Source organism: Chenopodium quinoa, unplaced genomic scaffold (genome assembly GCF_001683475.1).
Source record: "Chenopodium quinoa cultivar QQ74 unplaced genomic scaffold, ASM168347v1, whole genome shotgun sequence".
Taxonomy (NCBI): domain Eukaryota; kingdom Viridiplantae; phylum Streptophyta; class Magnoliopsida; order Caryophyllales; family Amaranthaceae; genus Chenopodium; species Chenopodium quinoa.
The window spans coordinates 5,813,002-5,830,395 of NW_018745454.1; the positions used below are offsets into that span (position 1 = coordinate 5,813,002).

Here is a 17,394-nt window from a genome sequence, read left to right on the forward strand (position 1 = left end):
CACCTTAAAATTAGTTACAACGCAGATTTGATCAACAATTATTAATTAATAAATTTTAGAGCTTGTTGCTTCTCATAAACAATATTATCTTTTTTTTCCACTGCATAAATTTATAATGTACAATTGTAAATGATCATAAATAGCTTTAAAAATGATCAATCATTAATACATAATGTTCAATAACAAAACTACAAATGGTCAAATTTTAAAATTTTAACATATAATATTATCAAAACAAAACCGTATACACAAATGATCATTTATCACTTTAAAAATGAACATTAATTAATTATTATATCACAAACATAAGTATATATGATAAAACATATATTTAGCATTATAAACTTGATTAAAAAGACAACAAAAAAGAAAAGAAATTAAATACCAACAAAAATCTAGGCAGTTCTCAAACATAGATTAATAAAATAGCCATTGATGCGCAACAGTCAGTATCAAAATTAGAGAAAATAAGCAGAAAAATTAGTTGAAATAAAATAAGACATAAAAACAATGATAGGAGAGAGAATGAATGTATTAAAATCAAATAAAGATCAATTAAGGAGAGAGAAAATGTGGGTTTAAAATCATATACTAGAATATTTTATATCTCACGAATAATATCCTTTTGTTGCAAATAATAGTTAACGGAGGTAGTATATACATAGCTTGAATAATAAGTAAAGAAAGGAATTTAAAAAAAAAAAGGAAGAAAAAAAAAAAGAAACTAATAACGGAAGAAAAAAGAAAAAAAAGGTTGTTACTTGTTAAATCTAGGAGTGTAGGTAGAACACCCTAGTACCCTACCTAGCTACAAAACAATGTAGCTTCATAGGGGTGTAGGCAGAACACCCTACACTAGGGTCGGTGTAGGGTAAATTTTTACCAATACAGTCAAGACAAGGTTACACACTCATCCTACCTTTTTACACTTATGAATAGTATTAAGACAATTACAAGTATGTATTTTAATATTTTTTTTTTTTTTTTTTTTTTTTGAAATCATGTCTTTTATGTTTCATTATTTATTTGCTTTCGTTCATGTTAATTGTCATTTTTTAATAGTGTGCAAACATTTAGATTTTTTAAAAAATATTTATTTACATATTTTCCTTTCTTAATGCTGACAAAAATTAAAATTGTGACATAAGACTAAACTAAAAAAAAACTCTCCAAATATAGCATGCCAAGTTATGACACATGTAACATGCGCATTTACTGCTCTATTCTACAAAAGTAAAATAAAGGAATTACGAGTATAATTTATGGATAATCCGTCTTCATGTGACACTTGAATTATGTGACGGTCAATAAAACATTTGTGAAAGGAGCAATCATACGGAGAATGTTGTAAATCATACAAGTAGTGGTTCATACTTCATACGGTAGGAGCTTGGATAATATTGTTGGGATTTTGCATTTCTAATCTCTCTCCTGCCTTCTCCACTATCTGCCGCCGCCTGAATCTGACGCTATTACAAACCCTCCTGTAAGAAAAATTCTCACTTAATTTTTTTTGGTTTTTATTTTTTGACTAATTTCTTGAGCTTAATCTTAAAACCCATGCAAAATACTTGATGCTAATGCATAAAGGTCCGATCTTAATGTTTCTTTGGCTATGATTACTCATTTTCTCTAACATCAATATTGTTTCATTTATGGTTGATTGTAGTTAGTTTTTGTAATTAACCCGTGTATTATATTGAAAGTTCACATTTTTTGCGATTCTGCTAGTATACAATTGTAAATTGTATGTTTATACGTAACTCTTATGTAGAATATAACAGTATTTCGTATAGTATGTTACAAAATTACAATCCAATACGTACAATATTTTTGTCTATGGGGTCCTTGTTATTTCGTCTAGGGTTCATTTAATATCTAGCTAGTATCGACTTGAATTTTGAACTATGACATGTTAGTGTGAATGTGTGATTAATTAGCTATATCTAGATTCTACATGCCAAATTTCCAATTCTGTGCTGTTATGAATCGGCATAAACTAATTGGTGTTTCGTACAAAAGTGACCCCAAATTTATTTTTTGTGGGCATTCTTGGTAGGAAATGTCGTCCTCTGATGAAGAAATTACGAAACTCCATAGAGTTCGGAAAACTGTAATGCAAATGCTGAATGATCGAGGCTATCTAGTAACAGATGACGAGATTAACATGACCAAGCAACAGTTTATTGAGCATTTTGGTGACAACATTAGCGGAGACAACCTTTTCATGATTAAGAATAAGCGAAATGATACTTCTGATCAGGTAAATTAACTCATTCAAGTTGATCATTAATTTCCCGGATGATATATACTCATGTCATACTTTGGTACATTATGTCCAAGTGTTGTAGTTGGCCATTTTACGATAAATTTATATGCACGTTCTGTTTATAACTTTATTGGAGTTGTTGAAGATTGGGCATAGGTACTTGAGATGAAATGAAGAGTGTGAGTAACACAACGTTTAACTAAAGGAAAATTTCCATCAAAGGATCTTTTAAATGGACTTGTTTGCAAGGAAGGACCTTATAAATCGAAAGTGGCATAGAAGGACCTTTTAAACGATTTTGGTTGCGGCGGGGGACCTTGACATCGGAAAGAGGAAATTGACCAAATTATTCCGGCGTTGACTTGGGGTGGCACGTGACTTTTTTTTTTCTTTCCTCTATTTTCCCACGGATACCTCCCTTCTTCCCCTAAGCCTTTAATTTTTCCCCCAAATTTTATTCTCTCTCCTTCATGAAATTGATTCCAGGAATGAAATTCAAATTGAATCAATTACTCCCCCAACTTCCCCCTTGCTGCACATGGAATTCCACTCAATCAAGTATACTTAGCCCCTATATATCCCAGGTCTATAAGATTGCAGAAATCCATAGCATCTTTGTAACTTTTCATTTTTTGCAGAGAGTGGGGGTTTCCCCCCCATTTTTCGTGGGAGAAGCAAATATCATTAAAGGACATTTGTTTGAAATAAAGAAGCAAATATCTTTTTCACTGTCTGTCTCTTTGCCCTGGATTGTTTGAAATAAAGGACATTTGTTTTGTGAAATTAAATAAGAAAAGATAGAAGTTGTTTTTCACAAAATCAGATTTTGTGATACATTCAAAGTGTATAGAAATAATTTTAGATTGGAAAACCTAGGATGTTGCTATTATTGTTTTCTACTCTCATGTATTATATGTAATTAGTTGCACCTGCATACATAAAATGTTTAAGATGTAATTAGTTGAGTGATGAGAGGAAGTTTCCTAGCTGTTTCTTTTATTCTCTTTTCTTGTCTTGTTGTGAGCACTGTACCAGCTGCCATTTAGAATGGTGGGCTGTCCTTTTTGTTTATTCCTTTGTCCTTAGTGTTTTGTTACCGTTGAGCATCATTGTATATAAAATGTAAGCTGCTTTGCAGAGCTCGGTGAATTAAATGAGAATCAGTGCTTCCCTCTCTCTTCTATCAGATCTCTCTATGACATTTGTCATCATTGTATCAGAGCCAGGTTGCTTTGAAATTAGATATTGAGAGCTGTAGATTGTAGGAAGCCTTGCTGTATTCGAAGAGCAATTTCGCAAATTTTCAATTGAAATTCCCAAATTGATTTTGACCTAGATTTGCTGAAACCATCTTCCTTAATATCCAAATGGTTGGAGAAACAAACGTTAATGTTTCTTTGGACTTCACGAATCCACTCTATCTGCATCCTTCTGATGGTACTCATACCATTGCCGTCTCCAAGCTCACTGGATCTGGCAATTATCGGACCTGGAGAAGATCGATGGAAATCACTCTGTCCTCAAAGCGCAAACTCGGGTTTGTGACAGGGAGCGTAAGTCGCCCAATTGATGACTCTGTCAAGGCGGAGTTGTGGGACACCTGCAACTCCACCGTTATAGGGTGGATTCATGCTTCGGTGTCGGACTCTATCAAAAGCTCAATACTGTTCCTGAGCACAACAAGGATGATATGGTCACACCTTGAGAAACAGTTCTCTCTCACAGATGGGTCGCGCAAATACAAGATCAGCAGAGATCTGTATGGGCTGAAGCAAGGTGGTGCGCCGGTGCACGAGTATTACACCAACATGAGGAGTCTCTGGCAGGAACTGGAAGCGATGAGTGCTCTGCCAACCATAACCACAACGGGTACAGACATTACTGCTTTCCTGCGGGCTATGGAAAGGCAGCAGGAGGAGAGTCGCTTGTTCCAGTTCCTAAATGGACTTGATGAAGATTACGGGCCTCAGAGAAGTCAGCTCCTACTAATGGTTCCTCTTCCAACTGTTGAAACGACAAGAGGAATCGCAGAGAGAAGTGCTCAAATCTGTGAAACCTGAGGTAGAAACAGCAGCTATGTTTAGCAAAAACTCTGAAGTTGTCTGCAATGTGTGTGGTGGGAAAGGACACTACGCCAAAAAGTGCTTTGAGGTGGTAGGATACCCAAAATGGCATCCAAAGTCCAGAAGACAGCAGCAAGGGAAGGGCAAGCCCAAAACAGAAACCAAAGTAGCTGCAATGGGACAGATAGACCCAGAAAGCTCCTCAGATGCTGGATCAGTAACCTTCACAGCAACTCAATTCAACCAATTTCTGAAGAAATTCTCTGGTATGAATGCTAACTCATCCTCTGCTGTAGTTGAAACTGATGATGAGTTAGAACATATATTTGGTGGTATGGTGACATGTTGTAATGCTGCTGTTGATGGAAATGTGTGGATTATAGACTCGGGAGCTTCTGATCATATGACATATAAAATTGATGCTATGAAAAACTCTGTTTTGGTTAACAATATCCCTAGCATTAACTTGCCTAATGGTGTTGTGTCTAAAATATCTCATATTGGTGACATAAAACTTGCTGATGGTCTATTGTTGAAAGGTGTTCTGGGAGTGCCTACATTCAAACATAATCTTCTCTGTGTAAATAAACTGAATAGAGATAATGATTGTAATGTGATGTTTCATTCTGGTTTTTGTTTGATAAGGGGTAATAGTGACCAAAAAATTGTGGGTCTGGGAAAACTTCACAATGGGTTATATTATCTCATAGACAGTCCTGCTGATTCTGTGAAATTGAAAGCTCTTTGCTCTGCCTTTGGTGGTAAAGCAACCTCTAGTGAAGCTCATACCAGTGTAGAACTGTTCACACTCTGGCACAACAGACTTGGGCATGCTCCCACACCTAAACTGAAACTGATTCCTGCCTTAGCTGATCAGATGGGGTCATATGACTGCACTTGTATAACCTGCCCTATGGCTAGATTTGTCAAACAACCATTTCAGTTGAGCAAGTCAGTGGCAAAATCTCCATTTGAGATTATTCACATTGACATATGGGGTCCCTACAAGGTGAATTTCAAGGGAAAATTTAGGTTTTTCCTAACTATATTAGATGATCATAGTAGATATACATGGATATATCTTCTGCAAGAGAAATCTCAGGCTTTGAACATTCTTGAAACTTTTGTGAATTATGCAAAAACTCAGTTTGGTAGGAAGGTGAAGACTGTTAGGTCTGATAATGCCCTTAAGTTAGATGACACCAAGGCAAACCCTCTATTTGCTGCATGTGGTATTGTGCATCAAACTTCATGTGTTGAGAGACCTCAACAAAATGGAAGAGCAGAGAGGAAACATAAGCATTTGCTGGAAATTACCAGGGCAATTAGGTTTCAATCTGGTCTTCCCTTGAGTTTTTGGGGTGACTGTGTTCTTGTGGCTGCTCACATAATTAACAGACTACCTACACCTATCCTAGCTAATCAAACTCCTTTCCAAAAGCTTCACAAAAAACCCCCGAGCCTATGATGAACTGAGAGTGTTTGGGTGCTTGGCTTTTGCCTATAATCCCACATTAAAACCTGACAAACTTAATCCTAGGGGTGTGCCCTGTATCTTCTTAGGATATCCACCCAATACCAAAGGTTTTGTGCTCATGAATCTTTTTACTCAAAAGAGATTTGTTTCAAGGGATGTAAAATTCCATGAACACATCTTTCCTTACAACAATGCCACTCTCAAAAGCATTCTTCAGCCTGTTCCCACAGATACACCACAAACACCCTCTCCTTTGCAGTATGAAGACTTGTCACCTATACATCTTGCTTCTGATAGTGTCACACAAAATACTGATGAAGTTCCTAGCTCTCCTGCTGACAACCCACCACCATCACTTTCACAAAATAGGTCAGAACACATAGAACCACAAACTCAGCAGCCTGAGATTAGAAAATCTACCAGACCAAGACAAGAACCTTTCTGGATGAAGGATTACAAGAAAGTGGCTCTCAATGCTGAGCTTGAATGTAGCCAAAGATAGTAATGTCGGTGTGTCCTCAGAATTCTATTGCTTTTTGGCAAGTGTGACCAAGGAAGCTGATTCAATCTCATTCAATGAAGCAAAAAATGATCCAACTTGGATAACAGCTATGATTCTATGAATGAAGAACTGTTGGCTCTTGAAGCAAATGAAACTTGGGAACATACAACTTTGCCAGTCGGTAAAAGGGCCATCGGAAGCAAGTGGATTTTCAAAACTAAGTTGAATCCAGATGGAACTGTGGAGAGAAAGAAAGCTAGATTGGTAATCTTGGGTTGCAGACAAAGACCAGGGATTGACTTTGATCAAACCTTTGCACCAGTTGCAAAGATGACCACTGTAAGGTCATTGTTAGCTGTTGCAGCTATGCAGGGTTGGATTACAACCCAGATGGATGTGAAGAATGCATTTCTTCATGGAGAATTGAGTGAGAATGTGTACATGAAAATTCCAAAAGGATATGTGGGACCTGGACTGCCTATCAATCCAAATCAGGGGGAGCTTGCAGAAAATCAAGTGCTGAAATTGAAGAAATCCTTGTATGGACTCAAGCAAGCACCCAGACAATGGTTTGCCAAGCTGACTGAAGCTCTGAAATCCTTTGGCTACATTCAGTCTAGAGCAGATTACTCTCTCTTCACCAGACAGTCAGGAAGCAGATTTGTTGCTGTTCTTATTTATGTTGATGATCTGCTGATTGCAGGGAACAATCAACAAGAAATAGATAACTTGAAAGATCTTCTGTCCAAGAAATTTAAAATGAAAGATCTTGGCAAATTGAGATACTTCTTGGGTCTGGAGATTGAACATTCACATTCAGGAATATTCATATCTCAAAAGAAATATGCTCTAGATGTGATCAAAGAATTTGGAATGACAAAAGCAAGACCAGTGAAGATCCCTATGGATACTCACATTAAACTCACACCTGATATGGGAGATTTTTTACCAGAGGTGGGAAAACTGTTGTATCTCACCATCACAAGACCTGATATAAGCTTCTCTGTTCAAGTGCTAGCTCAGTTCATGCAAGCTCCTACTACTGTGCATCTTCAGGCAGCTAAGAGAGTGTTAAGATATCTCTTAAGTTCCCCTGACAAAGGCATTCTGCTGGCTAGTGAGTCAGCAGCTATACTCACTGCCTACTGTGATAGTGACTGGGCTGGATGTCCTATCACTAGAAAATCTACAACAGGTTACTGCATTCTTTTGGGAGATTCACCAGTGTCTTGGAAGGCTAAGAAGCAATCCTTGGTGGCCAGATCCTCAGCTGAGGCAGAGTACAGGGCAATGGCTCTCACAATCTGTGAGGTAACTTGGTTAAATGCTTTGCTCAAGGACTTGGGGATCAAAAACCTTGGGCCAGCAATCTTGAGATGTGACAACAAAGCAGCCATATCCATAGCTTCAAACCCAGTGTTGCATGAGAAAACCAAGCATGTTGAAATTGATCAACACTTTGTGAGAGAAAGAGTTCAAGATGGTTCAGTGAAGCCCACCTATGTCTGCAGCTCAGAGCAACTTGCTGATATCTTAACAAAAATCCTGCCAGTACAACAACATCAATATCTACTGAACAAACTTGGAGTTACTGATCTTCCACACCAAGCTTGAGGGGGAGTGATGAGAGGAAGTTTCCTAGCTGTTTCTTTTATTCTCTTTTCTTGTCTTGTTGTGAGCACTGTACCAGCTGCCATTTAGAATGGTGGGCTGTCCTTTTTGTTTATTCCTTTGTCCTTAGTGTTTTGTTACCGTTGAGCATCATTGTATATAAAATGTAAGCTGCTTTGCAGAGCTCGGTGAATTAAATGAGAATCAGTGCTTCCCTCTCTCTTCTATTAGATCTCTCTATGACATTTGTCATCATTGAGACAGCAAGAAACCTTTATTTAAATCAATAGTGTTGGAAATAGTAAGCATAATACCTTTTTGAAGTGTTAAATCAGAGGCATATTACAATAGCCACTGATATAATGCTAAAACCAGATAGAAGTTCACTTTCACTTCAGTTAACCAGGGCATCACACATGGACATGCAAATTCTTCCAGTTATTTCAGGACACAAATGCTACTATACTGCACAGTTATACTAATTTAACAAAATTACAAATCATAATAAACATTATAATCCACAATTCAAACCCATAATTCACATAATGCAGAAAGAAAGAAAGAAATCTTTTCACCTTGCAAAATTTGAGACGAGGTGCGAAACCGAAGACTGGGACTGCTGATAAAACCGATGCAAACCCATAACAGCCTTCTTCTTAACAACCTCTTTAGGGTGATTAAGCATGTCAACAAGCTGGGGCAAAACCACAGGAATAGTCTTCTCATTGATCAATCGACAAAACGCATTCAAAGAAGCAGAAACCACAAGATAATTATCAGATTTCAAATCCTTCTGAATTGTATTAACAATCAAGATGATAAGATCATGATCATCATTAACAATCAGTCTCAGAGTAAACCACCATACAGACATCTAATTTGTTGAATTTACAAAGCTCCAGACCAATGTAACCTCCACTAACCACAACAATTAACAGCTTTTCCATTATTTTTAGCTTTTATTTATGTTTGGGCCAAATTATGTTTAAAACCCATCAATTTATGTTCTCTAAAACGTACCGAATTGAAAACCACAATAGTAGTTGCATAAATCAATCGGGTTTTGGTAAAAGGATAATGGTTTTTCACAGGCTTTGATGTTCTTATAGACAGCTTCTTCGACCCCAGAGAGACGACTATGGCTTTCTTTTAGCACTTGACAGCCTAATTAGTTTATGATGCTTCTTCTTTAACCGATTTTAGCAATGTTCTAATTATATTAATGTTCTTGATTATATTACAAATGTTAGTGCCAATTATGATATACCAAGAGGAGAACTCAGAAAAAATATAGATAAGAAAAATTACACACATAAAAAACAGCAGATTTCAGAAAAAACATCAATACTTATCCTTAACAGCTCTGCTAATTGCTAAACATGTGTTGGACCTGTATATAGATAATAAAAATACCAGTCCGTATCATTTTAGGGAGTTTGTCAGCTTTCTAACCAAACTTCTAGAAATACAAAAGTGAATCGCAAATTCATCATAATTTTCATATCCTATGATCCTCAATCATAAGTATGTATCTTGAAAAGAACCACGAGTAAACTGAAACCTGAATTAACTCATTAAACAGAGTCCATTTACATGTATTGTTGAAATGAAAACACCTATCATTACTGTATTCAAGGTAATTATACATTAGTGAAGACAAGATGTCATCAAGATTAATTGTTTTTGCAAAAAGAACAAGTTGGGTTTAAAAGGCTCGATAAGTCTTTTCTGATTTTGAGTATTTTAGAAAGTTTCTACAATATTTACATCTCCTTACTCAATTCCACCCTAAAAAGTACTCTCGTTCCTTTTTTTTCTTTCTTTCTCCTTTTCCTGTCTCCCTTTTAATGACTTCATAACTTATAGCTCTCTCTCTCTCTCTCGTATGGTTATACAAACCAAAAGAAGTATTTTTCCTTCCATTACATAGTTCTCTTCAATTTTTTCTTCCGTTTCATATTTCTCTTCAATTTTTCCTTCCGTTTCATTGTTCTGTATCTTCTCTTGCATATTTCTCCCTCTTTCCCATTTTTTTTTCTCCATTTAAACACTCTTCCTCAAAGCTTTTTGTTACCTCTTCCTCCATCTAGCTCATGTTATACGGTTTGAACAGTTTAGTAAGTTTAATCCTATTTGCCTCATACCCCATTTTACCTTCTTTAGTAACTATATCAAAGTATTTCTTATTTCACCCTTAATTCGCAGTTGAGCAAAGGATAACAACTAAAATCTATTTTAAAAATAAAAGAATTCTTCCAACTTGAGGTTGTTATTAATTAATAATAATAAAAAGAGAATTCATGCCTTGAGCTGAGAGAGCTCACTAAAAAGGAGAATGACTAACATCCACATAGTGCGGGATATCATCATTGCTCTTGACAGAGCTCAGGTGTTCATGTTTGCAGCCTAATACTGATGCTAGGTGATCCTCACTCTCATAAGCAAATTCAATAATGGGATCTTCTTGGACTGTTTTTGATGATGCATGTGTGTGTTTGGTGTTTCAGATTGATCTCCCTCCGTTTGTCCTCTAGAAGAAGCAACTTGTCTGTGCTAACTGCCAATTACTATATAGCCATTGTCAAGAACAAATTGAATTCCTAAAGGAGGACTTATTCTAGTTGTGGATTTCACTTGGGTAGCGACTTATCTGATCAGAATACTTATCACTTAACTAAACTTTTTTTTTACCCTTGAACCTAATGTAAAGTTGACCAATTAACAAAAGAATCTTGTAAGAAAATATTTAGCTAAGAATATACCAAGGATATTAACAGAATTAGATACCTCAGCTTGAAGGTTCTCCTTTTCCTGAAGAAGATTCTCAAGTCAACTTTCAGGTTATTAAAGTTGGATACCAAACTTTCAGGTTATTAAAGTTGGATAGCAAACTGTTGAAACCTTTCTCCAGTGGCATAGTCTTCCACCACACATAATTGAACATCAACATGAGGACTAAGTCAAAAGCAAAATAGATCACATGAAAAATACATGTACAACTACTTGTACTCTAGAGCCTAAAGACTCATAATTAAGTGTTGATAATTCTTTGAACTTTCTGTAAATTAAGAGATATAAGAGCAAAAGCTAATAAGGACAACTTAAGAAGATAATCCCTCAATGTTAAATATTCAACATATAATAGAATTTTGCAAATTAATAGAGCATGATTCATCTAATTAATGAGTATCTAAGTTCATCCAACTGTCAAAACTTCACAAACAAGGCATCTGAAACTTTTTGTGAGCTAAAAGATATTTATGCATGTACAAGAACCACCCCCCTACCCTTCCTTCAGCTTCTCAGTTTCGTTGACACAAAGTAAATGCACTATGCTTTCCATGAAATCATGAGTAATGTTAAGAGAATGTAAACAACACTACAACATCAAGTTACAGGAAACAAAATGCAATAAATGAGTGCAAAAAAGATCTTACAGTAGCTCCCCATCTGCAAGTAAATCTGAGAGAAAATGTGTTTTTTTTGGAGAAAGAAGATGACTTTAGTAGTTGATTTGTTGAGAATGAACAACCTATCAGCTTCGTGCTTTATAAGTGCAGCGATTCAACCTAGGTCTAAGTTAATTTATACAGCAAACATAAACAAGAAGAAGAGGGTTTCAAAAATTGGTAACTAAAGTTCAGCAAACGTAAAATCAAAGAACATACCAGAGGTGATCAGAAGATCGAGCACAATTTTGAGAGAACACCAGTATATGACCCACAACCACTCCATCCAAGATGCTAATTTTGAGCTCCATGCCTACGCCAGGTGATGAGGTCGCCATTAAAAACACTTAGAAACTTTCTTTCTCCTCACTTCACCGAAATAAAACAAAACAAGCCGCGGAAAAAATCAAAGAACAACCCAGATTGTGAAATCGATTTTCGAAGATTAAAAACAAAAATATTACCTCATTGAGTTTGTGAATGATATTCTCTTTTGAGTGTTATTTCATAAGATGGCACCAGACCACTAAACTTCATGAACTAACCCAACAAAAATAAAGGAAAAATTTAATCAAAACCCAAAGTAAAATTAACAAATTGTAAATAATCCCAAAAGAATTGAAAAATTGGAGAAGTGCCTGGAGCAATCTAAGTTACCTTGCTATAGGATTTATAGGAATCAAGGCAATGCAACTAAATTTGGTAATTGTGTTAAGATCTAATTAGCTCAGTCTTTGTTGGAGTTGGGTTGACTGGTTGAGTGACTAATCTCTGAAATTTCCCACTGGAACAACGAAGAAGAAATTCCGCCAAAATGAATTTTTGACACTACTATCTCTTTCTCCTCTCTCCTCCATTGAAGCGGCATACTTCAAGCTTTCCATTGATGCAAACTCTGAGCTTTCTGTCCTCCATTTAATCTGAGGTGAGGTATACACCTCCATTTAATCTCACTTTATTGCGGGAATTCAGCAAAAATTGTTGCAGCGACATATCACTTAATTCAACAAACATCATCAAAACTTAACACAATTGAAGATAGAATGTTAGTTAACTCAAACAAATATCATACAAGCTCTCCACACGAAACCAAATATCATACAATTCAGCTCTTCCATTCAAGACCAACGATGAGAACTCTATAGCCACTGGAAGACACTGTAACCTACTCATTCAGTCTTTCGAGTAGTAAGTTTACCTCAGCTGTGCCTGAATCAAAGAAGCTGACAGTGAAAAAGAGTTTTTCTTAAGGTATCTGGTGAAAAAAATCTGCAAACTTTTCAAGCGCAGCTTCTTTCTCTTCTTCGTACTTGTCGATAGCTGCCAATCGGTCTAGCTGCATGGCTTATTGTGAAGCCTTAATCTCCTTGATCACCACCACCTTAATAACTGTTTCTACAGGTGCTGTACACATAACACACATCATCCGAAGAAACTACATTAGCATTATAATTCTTCAAGACTTCAAATGTAGAGTTACAAGTCATTTGTTAAAAACAGTTTGTTCTGCTAAGGAAATTGTCATCCTCAGCGAGCTCTTTTCCTGATTTACCCTTCCATTTCTGCAAGTGTTGTACCACTTCTTTCTCCATGTAAACACTATAAACTCATTCCCATTACCTGACATATATGGCAAAATAGTATTAAATTGCCCACATCAAGACAAGCAAAAATGACTATAAAGATATTTGCATCTCCAAAATTTATGCATGCAAACATGTCTTGAATTGATAATAGTTAAAACTCCTCTCTTATCAATTAGTCAACCTCCTCTCAATTTGATAAGGCCAGCTTCACAAGGTTGACAATATATGCTACTTAACCTAGTCATAGCAATTAGTTGAAGATTAGAACAAAATAAAACATGTATGGGATCACTTACCACCCAGTTAATAAGTGCCCATCTGCTTATCCCTTTACGATCAAGAACTCTTTCAAACAATTTATGCTGGACAAGTCTAAATCAATGGCTTCCATACTCGGATTAAATCCAATTCTGCCAACTTTTATTAACAAAAATTCAGAAGCTTGCAGCTTAATTCTAAATGCCCAAACTTATGACATTTATTATTTATATCATCAAAAGGTTGGCAAAAAAAGCAAATTTCAGCAAAATATAATCTAAAATAATTGAAACGTTACACTACATGCAAATTAATTCAATTCCCGCATAATTGACCTATTTCCCCCCCCCCCCCCCAAATTATATATCACTCATGTAATCTTGCAGATCTTTAGTAATTACAATTCGGGAGAAGTAAGGTGATGATATGGGACCTATCAGTTGATTTCAACAATCAATTTAACGGACAAGTTTAAAACAGGTGGTAGGCGGATGGATCTGTACACCAATTTTCTCATTGCGGTGTGGTGGCTATTTTCTCACTGAAGAGGAAATAAGCGATTCGAAAATTTTTGTTAAATTTTAAACCAATGGTTAATCATATGGTTGTTTGCTTTAATTGTTGTTGGGAAACTAAGTGGGAGGGAAAAGAAGGGGAGGGAAGAGAAAGGAAGGGAAGAGGAAAATGATGAGTTTTACAAGGTTGAGATTATCAGAGAGAGGAGAGAGTACCAAGGTTGAATAAGAAGAAACGGGGTTTTACAAGAGTTAGGAAACGCCTAGTTAAATCCACCTCACCAAAATAATAAAATACCATTAAAATATTTCGATCCAGTGCTCATAATTGCGAAAATGCCACTATATTAACAAAGTTTGTTAATATGGCATATTAACCGGGGCCGGTTCGGTAGAGAATTAGGTGTGACAAGGATAAATCCTACGTAATTTTTATTTCATGTTTGATAAGTATGAAAAATAAATTAGGAATAAGTAGTAAAATTATAAAAACACCATTACTAACTTCTTCCCTTTTCCTTATCCTTTTAATTTTATTAAGTATAATTTGGTAATTTAAGCCTATTTCTTATTTTTTTCCTCTTATACCATCCCCTTAGTTATAGAAAAGAAGGAATAAGGGGGTGTTTTAATCCCTATCCTCAACCCCCTTTTAATCCTTATCTTTCTAAACAAACACTACTTTTCTTCTATCCTCATCTTTTATTGTTATCCTTCCCTTTTTTATCCCCTAAACAAACACCCTCTAAGAAGCTGAAAGAGAAAGCTCTTAACTTGAGTCGGAGGAGAGAGACTGATGAGTAGTGCGAAAGAGAGAGAAAAGTGTGGGTTTTCTTACTAGGGACTATAGTACAAAAAGGAAAACACAGGGAAAGGTAGAACCACTAAACTAGCCATGTGCACATGTAAATTAATTGAAGTGCAAAATAGTCCACCCACTGTAGATAAGAAAATTAAAGGCAAATATCAAGGGTAATATCGGCATGACACTGTTCATAAGGAGCACTTCTTATTTGTGTCTTGGTGCTTTTATAGGACACTAGGGAGGCTCGTAGCGCGCGTTCTAGTGTGAATTTTAACGTGTCATTCTTAGCGCGCATTCTAGTATGAATTTTAATATGTCATTCTTGCTTTGAGATGTGGCAACCTAATAAAAATTGATAATAATGTCTTTGGTAGATGAGATTCATTCGATTTTTGCAAAATTCTGGTGGGGATCGAATGGAACCGAGCGCAAGATGCATTGGCAATCATGGGATTCCCTTTGTCTATCCAAAGCTATGGGTGGAATGGGCTTCCGGGACTTGAAATGTTTTAATTAAGCATTATTGGCTAAACAAGCTTGGCGCTTAAGTACAGGATGCAGCCCTCTGCTGGGGGGGGGGGGGGGGAATTCTAAAGGCTAGATACTATAAAAATTCAGAATTTCTTGATGCGGCTAGGGGTCATGATCCTAGCTATAGTTGGAGGTCCATATGGGGTGCGAAATCCTTACTGTTGGAGGGATTACAGTGGCGGGTTGGGAACGGTCTCGACATCAAGGTATGGGAAGATGCCTGGCTCTCTGGTCAAGGTGCTCATTCTGTCCCAACACCGAATGAAAATAGTGATTTGAATCTGCGAGTGGCTGACTTGGTGGATGCTACTACTGGAAACTGGAAGGTTGACATGCTAAATGATACTTTTATGGAAGAAGATAGGAGAGCTATTCTTGATATACCCCTACCCATCGTTGCCTCGAGAGATACTCGTTTTTGGTGGCCTAATTCCTCGGGTTTATATACTGTTAGAAGTGGTTACTGGCTGGGGCGTTTAGGAAGGCTGCGTACATGGGAATTGTATCATGATCATGGGGAGAAAGATGTGTGGGATGTGGTTTGGAGAATCAGAGGTCCACCAAAGCTGTCTCACTTTTTATGAAGGGCGTGCAAGGGCCAATTTGGGGTTATGGATGTACTACACAAGCGACACATTGCTGGGACGAGTGTGTGTCCAATATGTGGAAATGGTGAGGAGTCAATTATGCATTCCTTATTTAAGTGTAGATATGCTGCTGAGATCTGGAATGTAAGTGATTTTTGTGATTTGTTGGCAAGAGCTCCTCTCTCTTCCTTTGCTGACAGACTTCTTTGGATGTATAAGACAATTGACAGTGAGCTCCTGCAAGTATTTGCTGCTTTGACTTGGGCGGCCTGGCATTGCAGAAACACCCACATATATGAAGGGGCAGATGGTATTCAAGCGTCTATGATGGCAGCAGGCTTTGTGAGGTTGTGTGCAGATTATGTCACTTACAACCAGAAAATCAAAGGGGCTTGTAGGGGGTCTGCGATGCAATCTCCTTCTTATTGGTCTCCTCCACCATCAAATGCTATAAAGGTGAATGTGGATGCTCACTTAATGAATGGAAGTGGGGTTCAATTCGGGGCTGTTATACGTGACAGTAGGGGGGTATTACTTGCTGCAGCTGTGAAGAAAATAGATGCGAATTGGTCACCCGATCTTGCTGAAGCTGGGGCTGCAAGGTATGGGTTTGAATTAGCTCGAAGGCTGGGTTATATGGAGGTGATCCTTGAGTGTGATGCGTTGACTGTTGCCCGTGCTGTTTCAGAATCAAGTGGTTGGAGCAGCTCCAATTTTTCTCCTGTTTGATGATATTAGGCAAATATGTAATACTTTTAATTCTTTCTCTTGTACTCATGTTAAGCGAGCAGGGAATACCGTGGCTCATTATGTTGCGAGGTGGAATACGAGTATTTCCAAGGAACGTGTTTGTTTAAACTCTTTTCCCCAAAGCCTATACACTTTGGTGGAGATTGATTACCATTAATAAAATTGCTCGCTTTGCTAAAAAAAAAAAAAAAAAAAAAAAATAATAATAATAATAATAATAATAGTTGAATAAGAAAAGATAAGAAACCAAGGAAAAGAGAAGAATTGGATTTGTGTTGGAAAGAATAGGCAGAACTTGCGGAGGCTATAACTCCTTTAATATAACTTCGAATTGGGTGATTCTGATCCTAATCTCAAGGATTTTTCGAGAGGAACAATATTTTGTGAAATGTCAATACCCCAAAACTGACCAAAAATGCCCGAAAATTGGCTTCAAAGATAAACGGGATGATTTGTGTAAAAAGAGGAGAAGAAAAGTAGAGAATTGATGTGAATAAGTGGGAAGAATTAAGGGTCTATTTATAGTGTTAAGGGTGTAGAAAGGATAGAGTTTAAAGTGGAATGATATTAGAATAAGAACATGATAAGTTTAAAATTGTTGAATGAATTTGAGTAACATTTGGTCTAGATTAGTAGGTTGGTTAAAAGATAAAAAAAATTAAATGGATACACATATGGTTGGGAGAAGGACGATAGGAACAAAATGAGATAGATAATTAAAGGTTAAGTTAAATAATTATTAACAAACTAAGGTGATAAAATCACACTTAAAAACATGATAACTCACGTTCACAATTTTTTTTTTAAATATAAACGAAAATCATAATAAAATAATTGAATAAATAAATATTTTAGATAATATCAAAATTAGTTAAATATATAATGTATATTAGATATTTCTCTTGAAATAGTTAGTATAATAAAGTATGGACCGGCCTAAAAAAAAAAATTAAACCTATATTATTAATTTAGAAATCCGAAAATAATTAAT

General features: G+C 36.4%; 1 protein-coding gene and 1 long non-coding RNA gene across 3 annotated transcripts; one reads left to right on the plus strand and one right to left on the minus strand.

Annotated features, from left to right (window-relative positions):
* Positions 1-617: 617 nt before the first annotated feature.
* LOC110713982 lies at positions 618-13,554 on the minus strand. Of its 2 annotated transcripts, none has more exons than XR_002510094.1 (4): positions 12,029-13,554; positions 11,836-11,911; positions 8,498-11,740; positions 618-1,484 (listed from the first exon to the last, which is right to left on the minus strand). It is a non-coding gene; the product is annotated as an uncharacterized LOC110713982 (long non-coding RNA). The 2 variants fall into 2 exon arrangements; XR_002510095.1 differs by lacking the exon at positions 618-1,484 and having other exon boundaries at positions 9,731-11,740; positions 12,029-12,991; positions 13,254-13,554.
* A 2,123-nt stretch (positions 13,555-15,677) lies between these two features.
* Positions 15,678-16,382, plus strand: LOC110714415. Its single transcript, XM_021892924.1, has one exon. The coding sequence runs from the start codon at positions 15,678-15,680 to the stop codon at positions 16,380-16,382; it is 705 nt and encodes a 234-aa protein (XP_021748616.1).
* Positions 16,383-17,394: the final 1,012 nt, after the last annotated feature.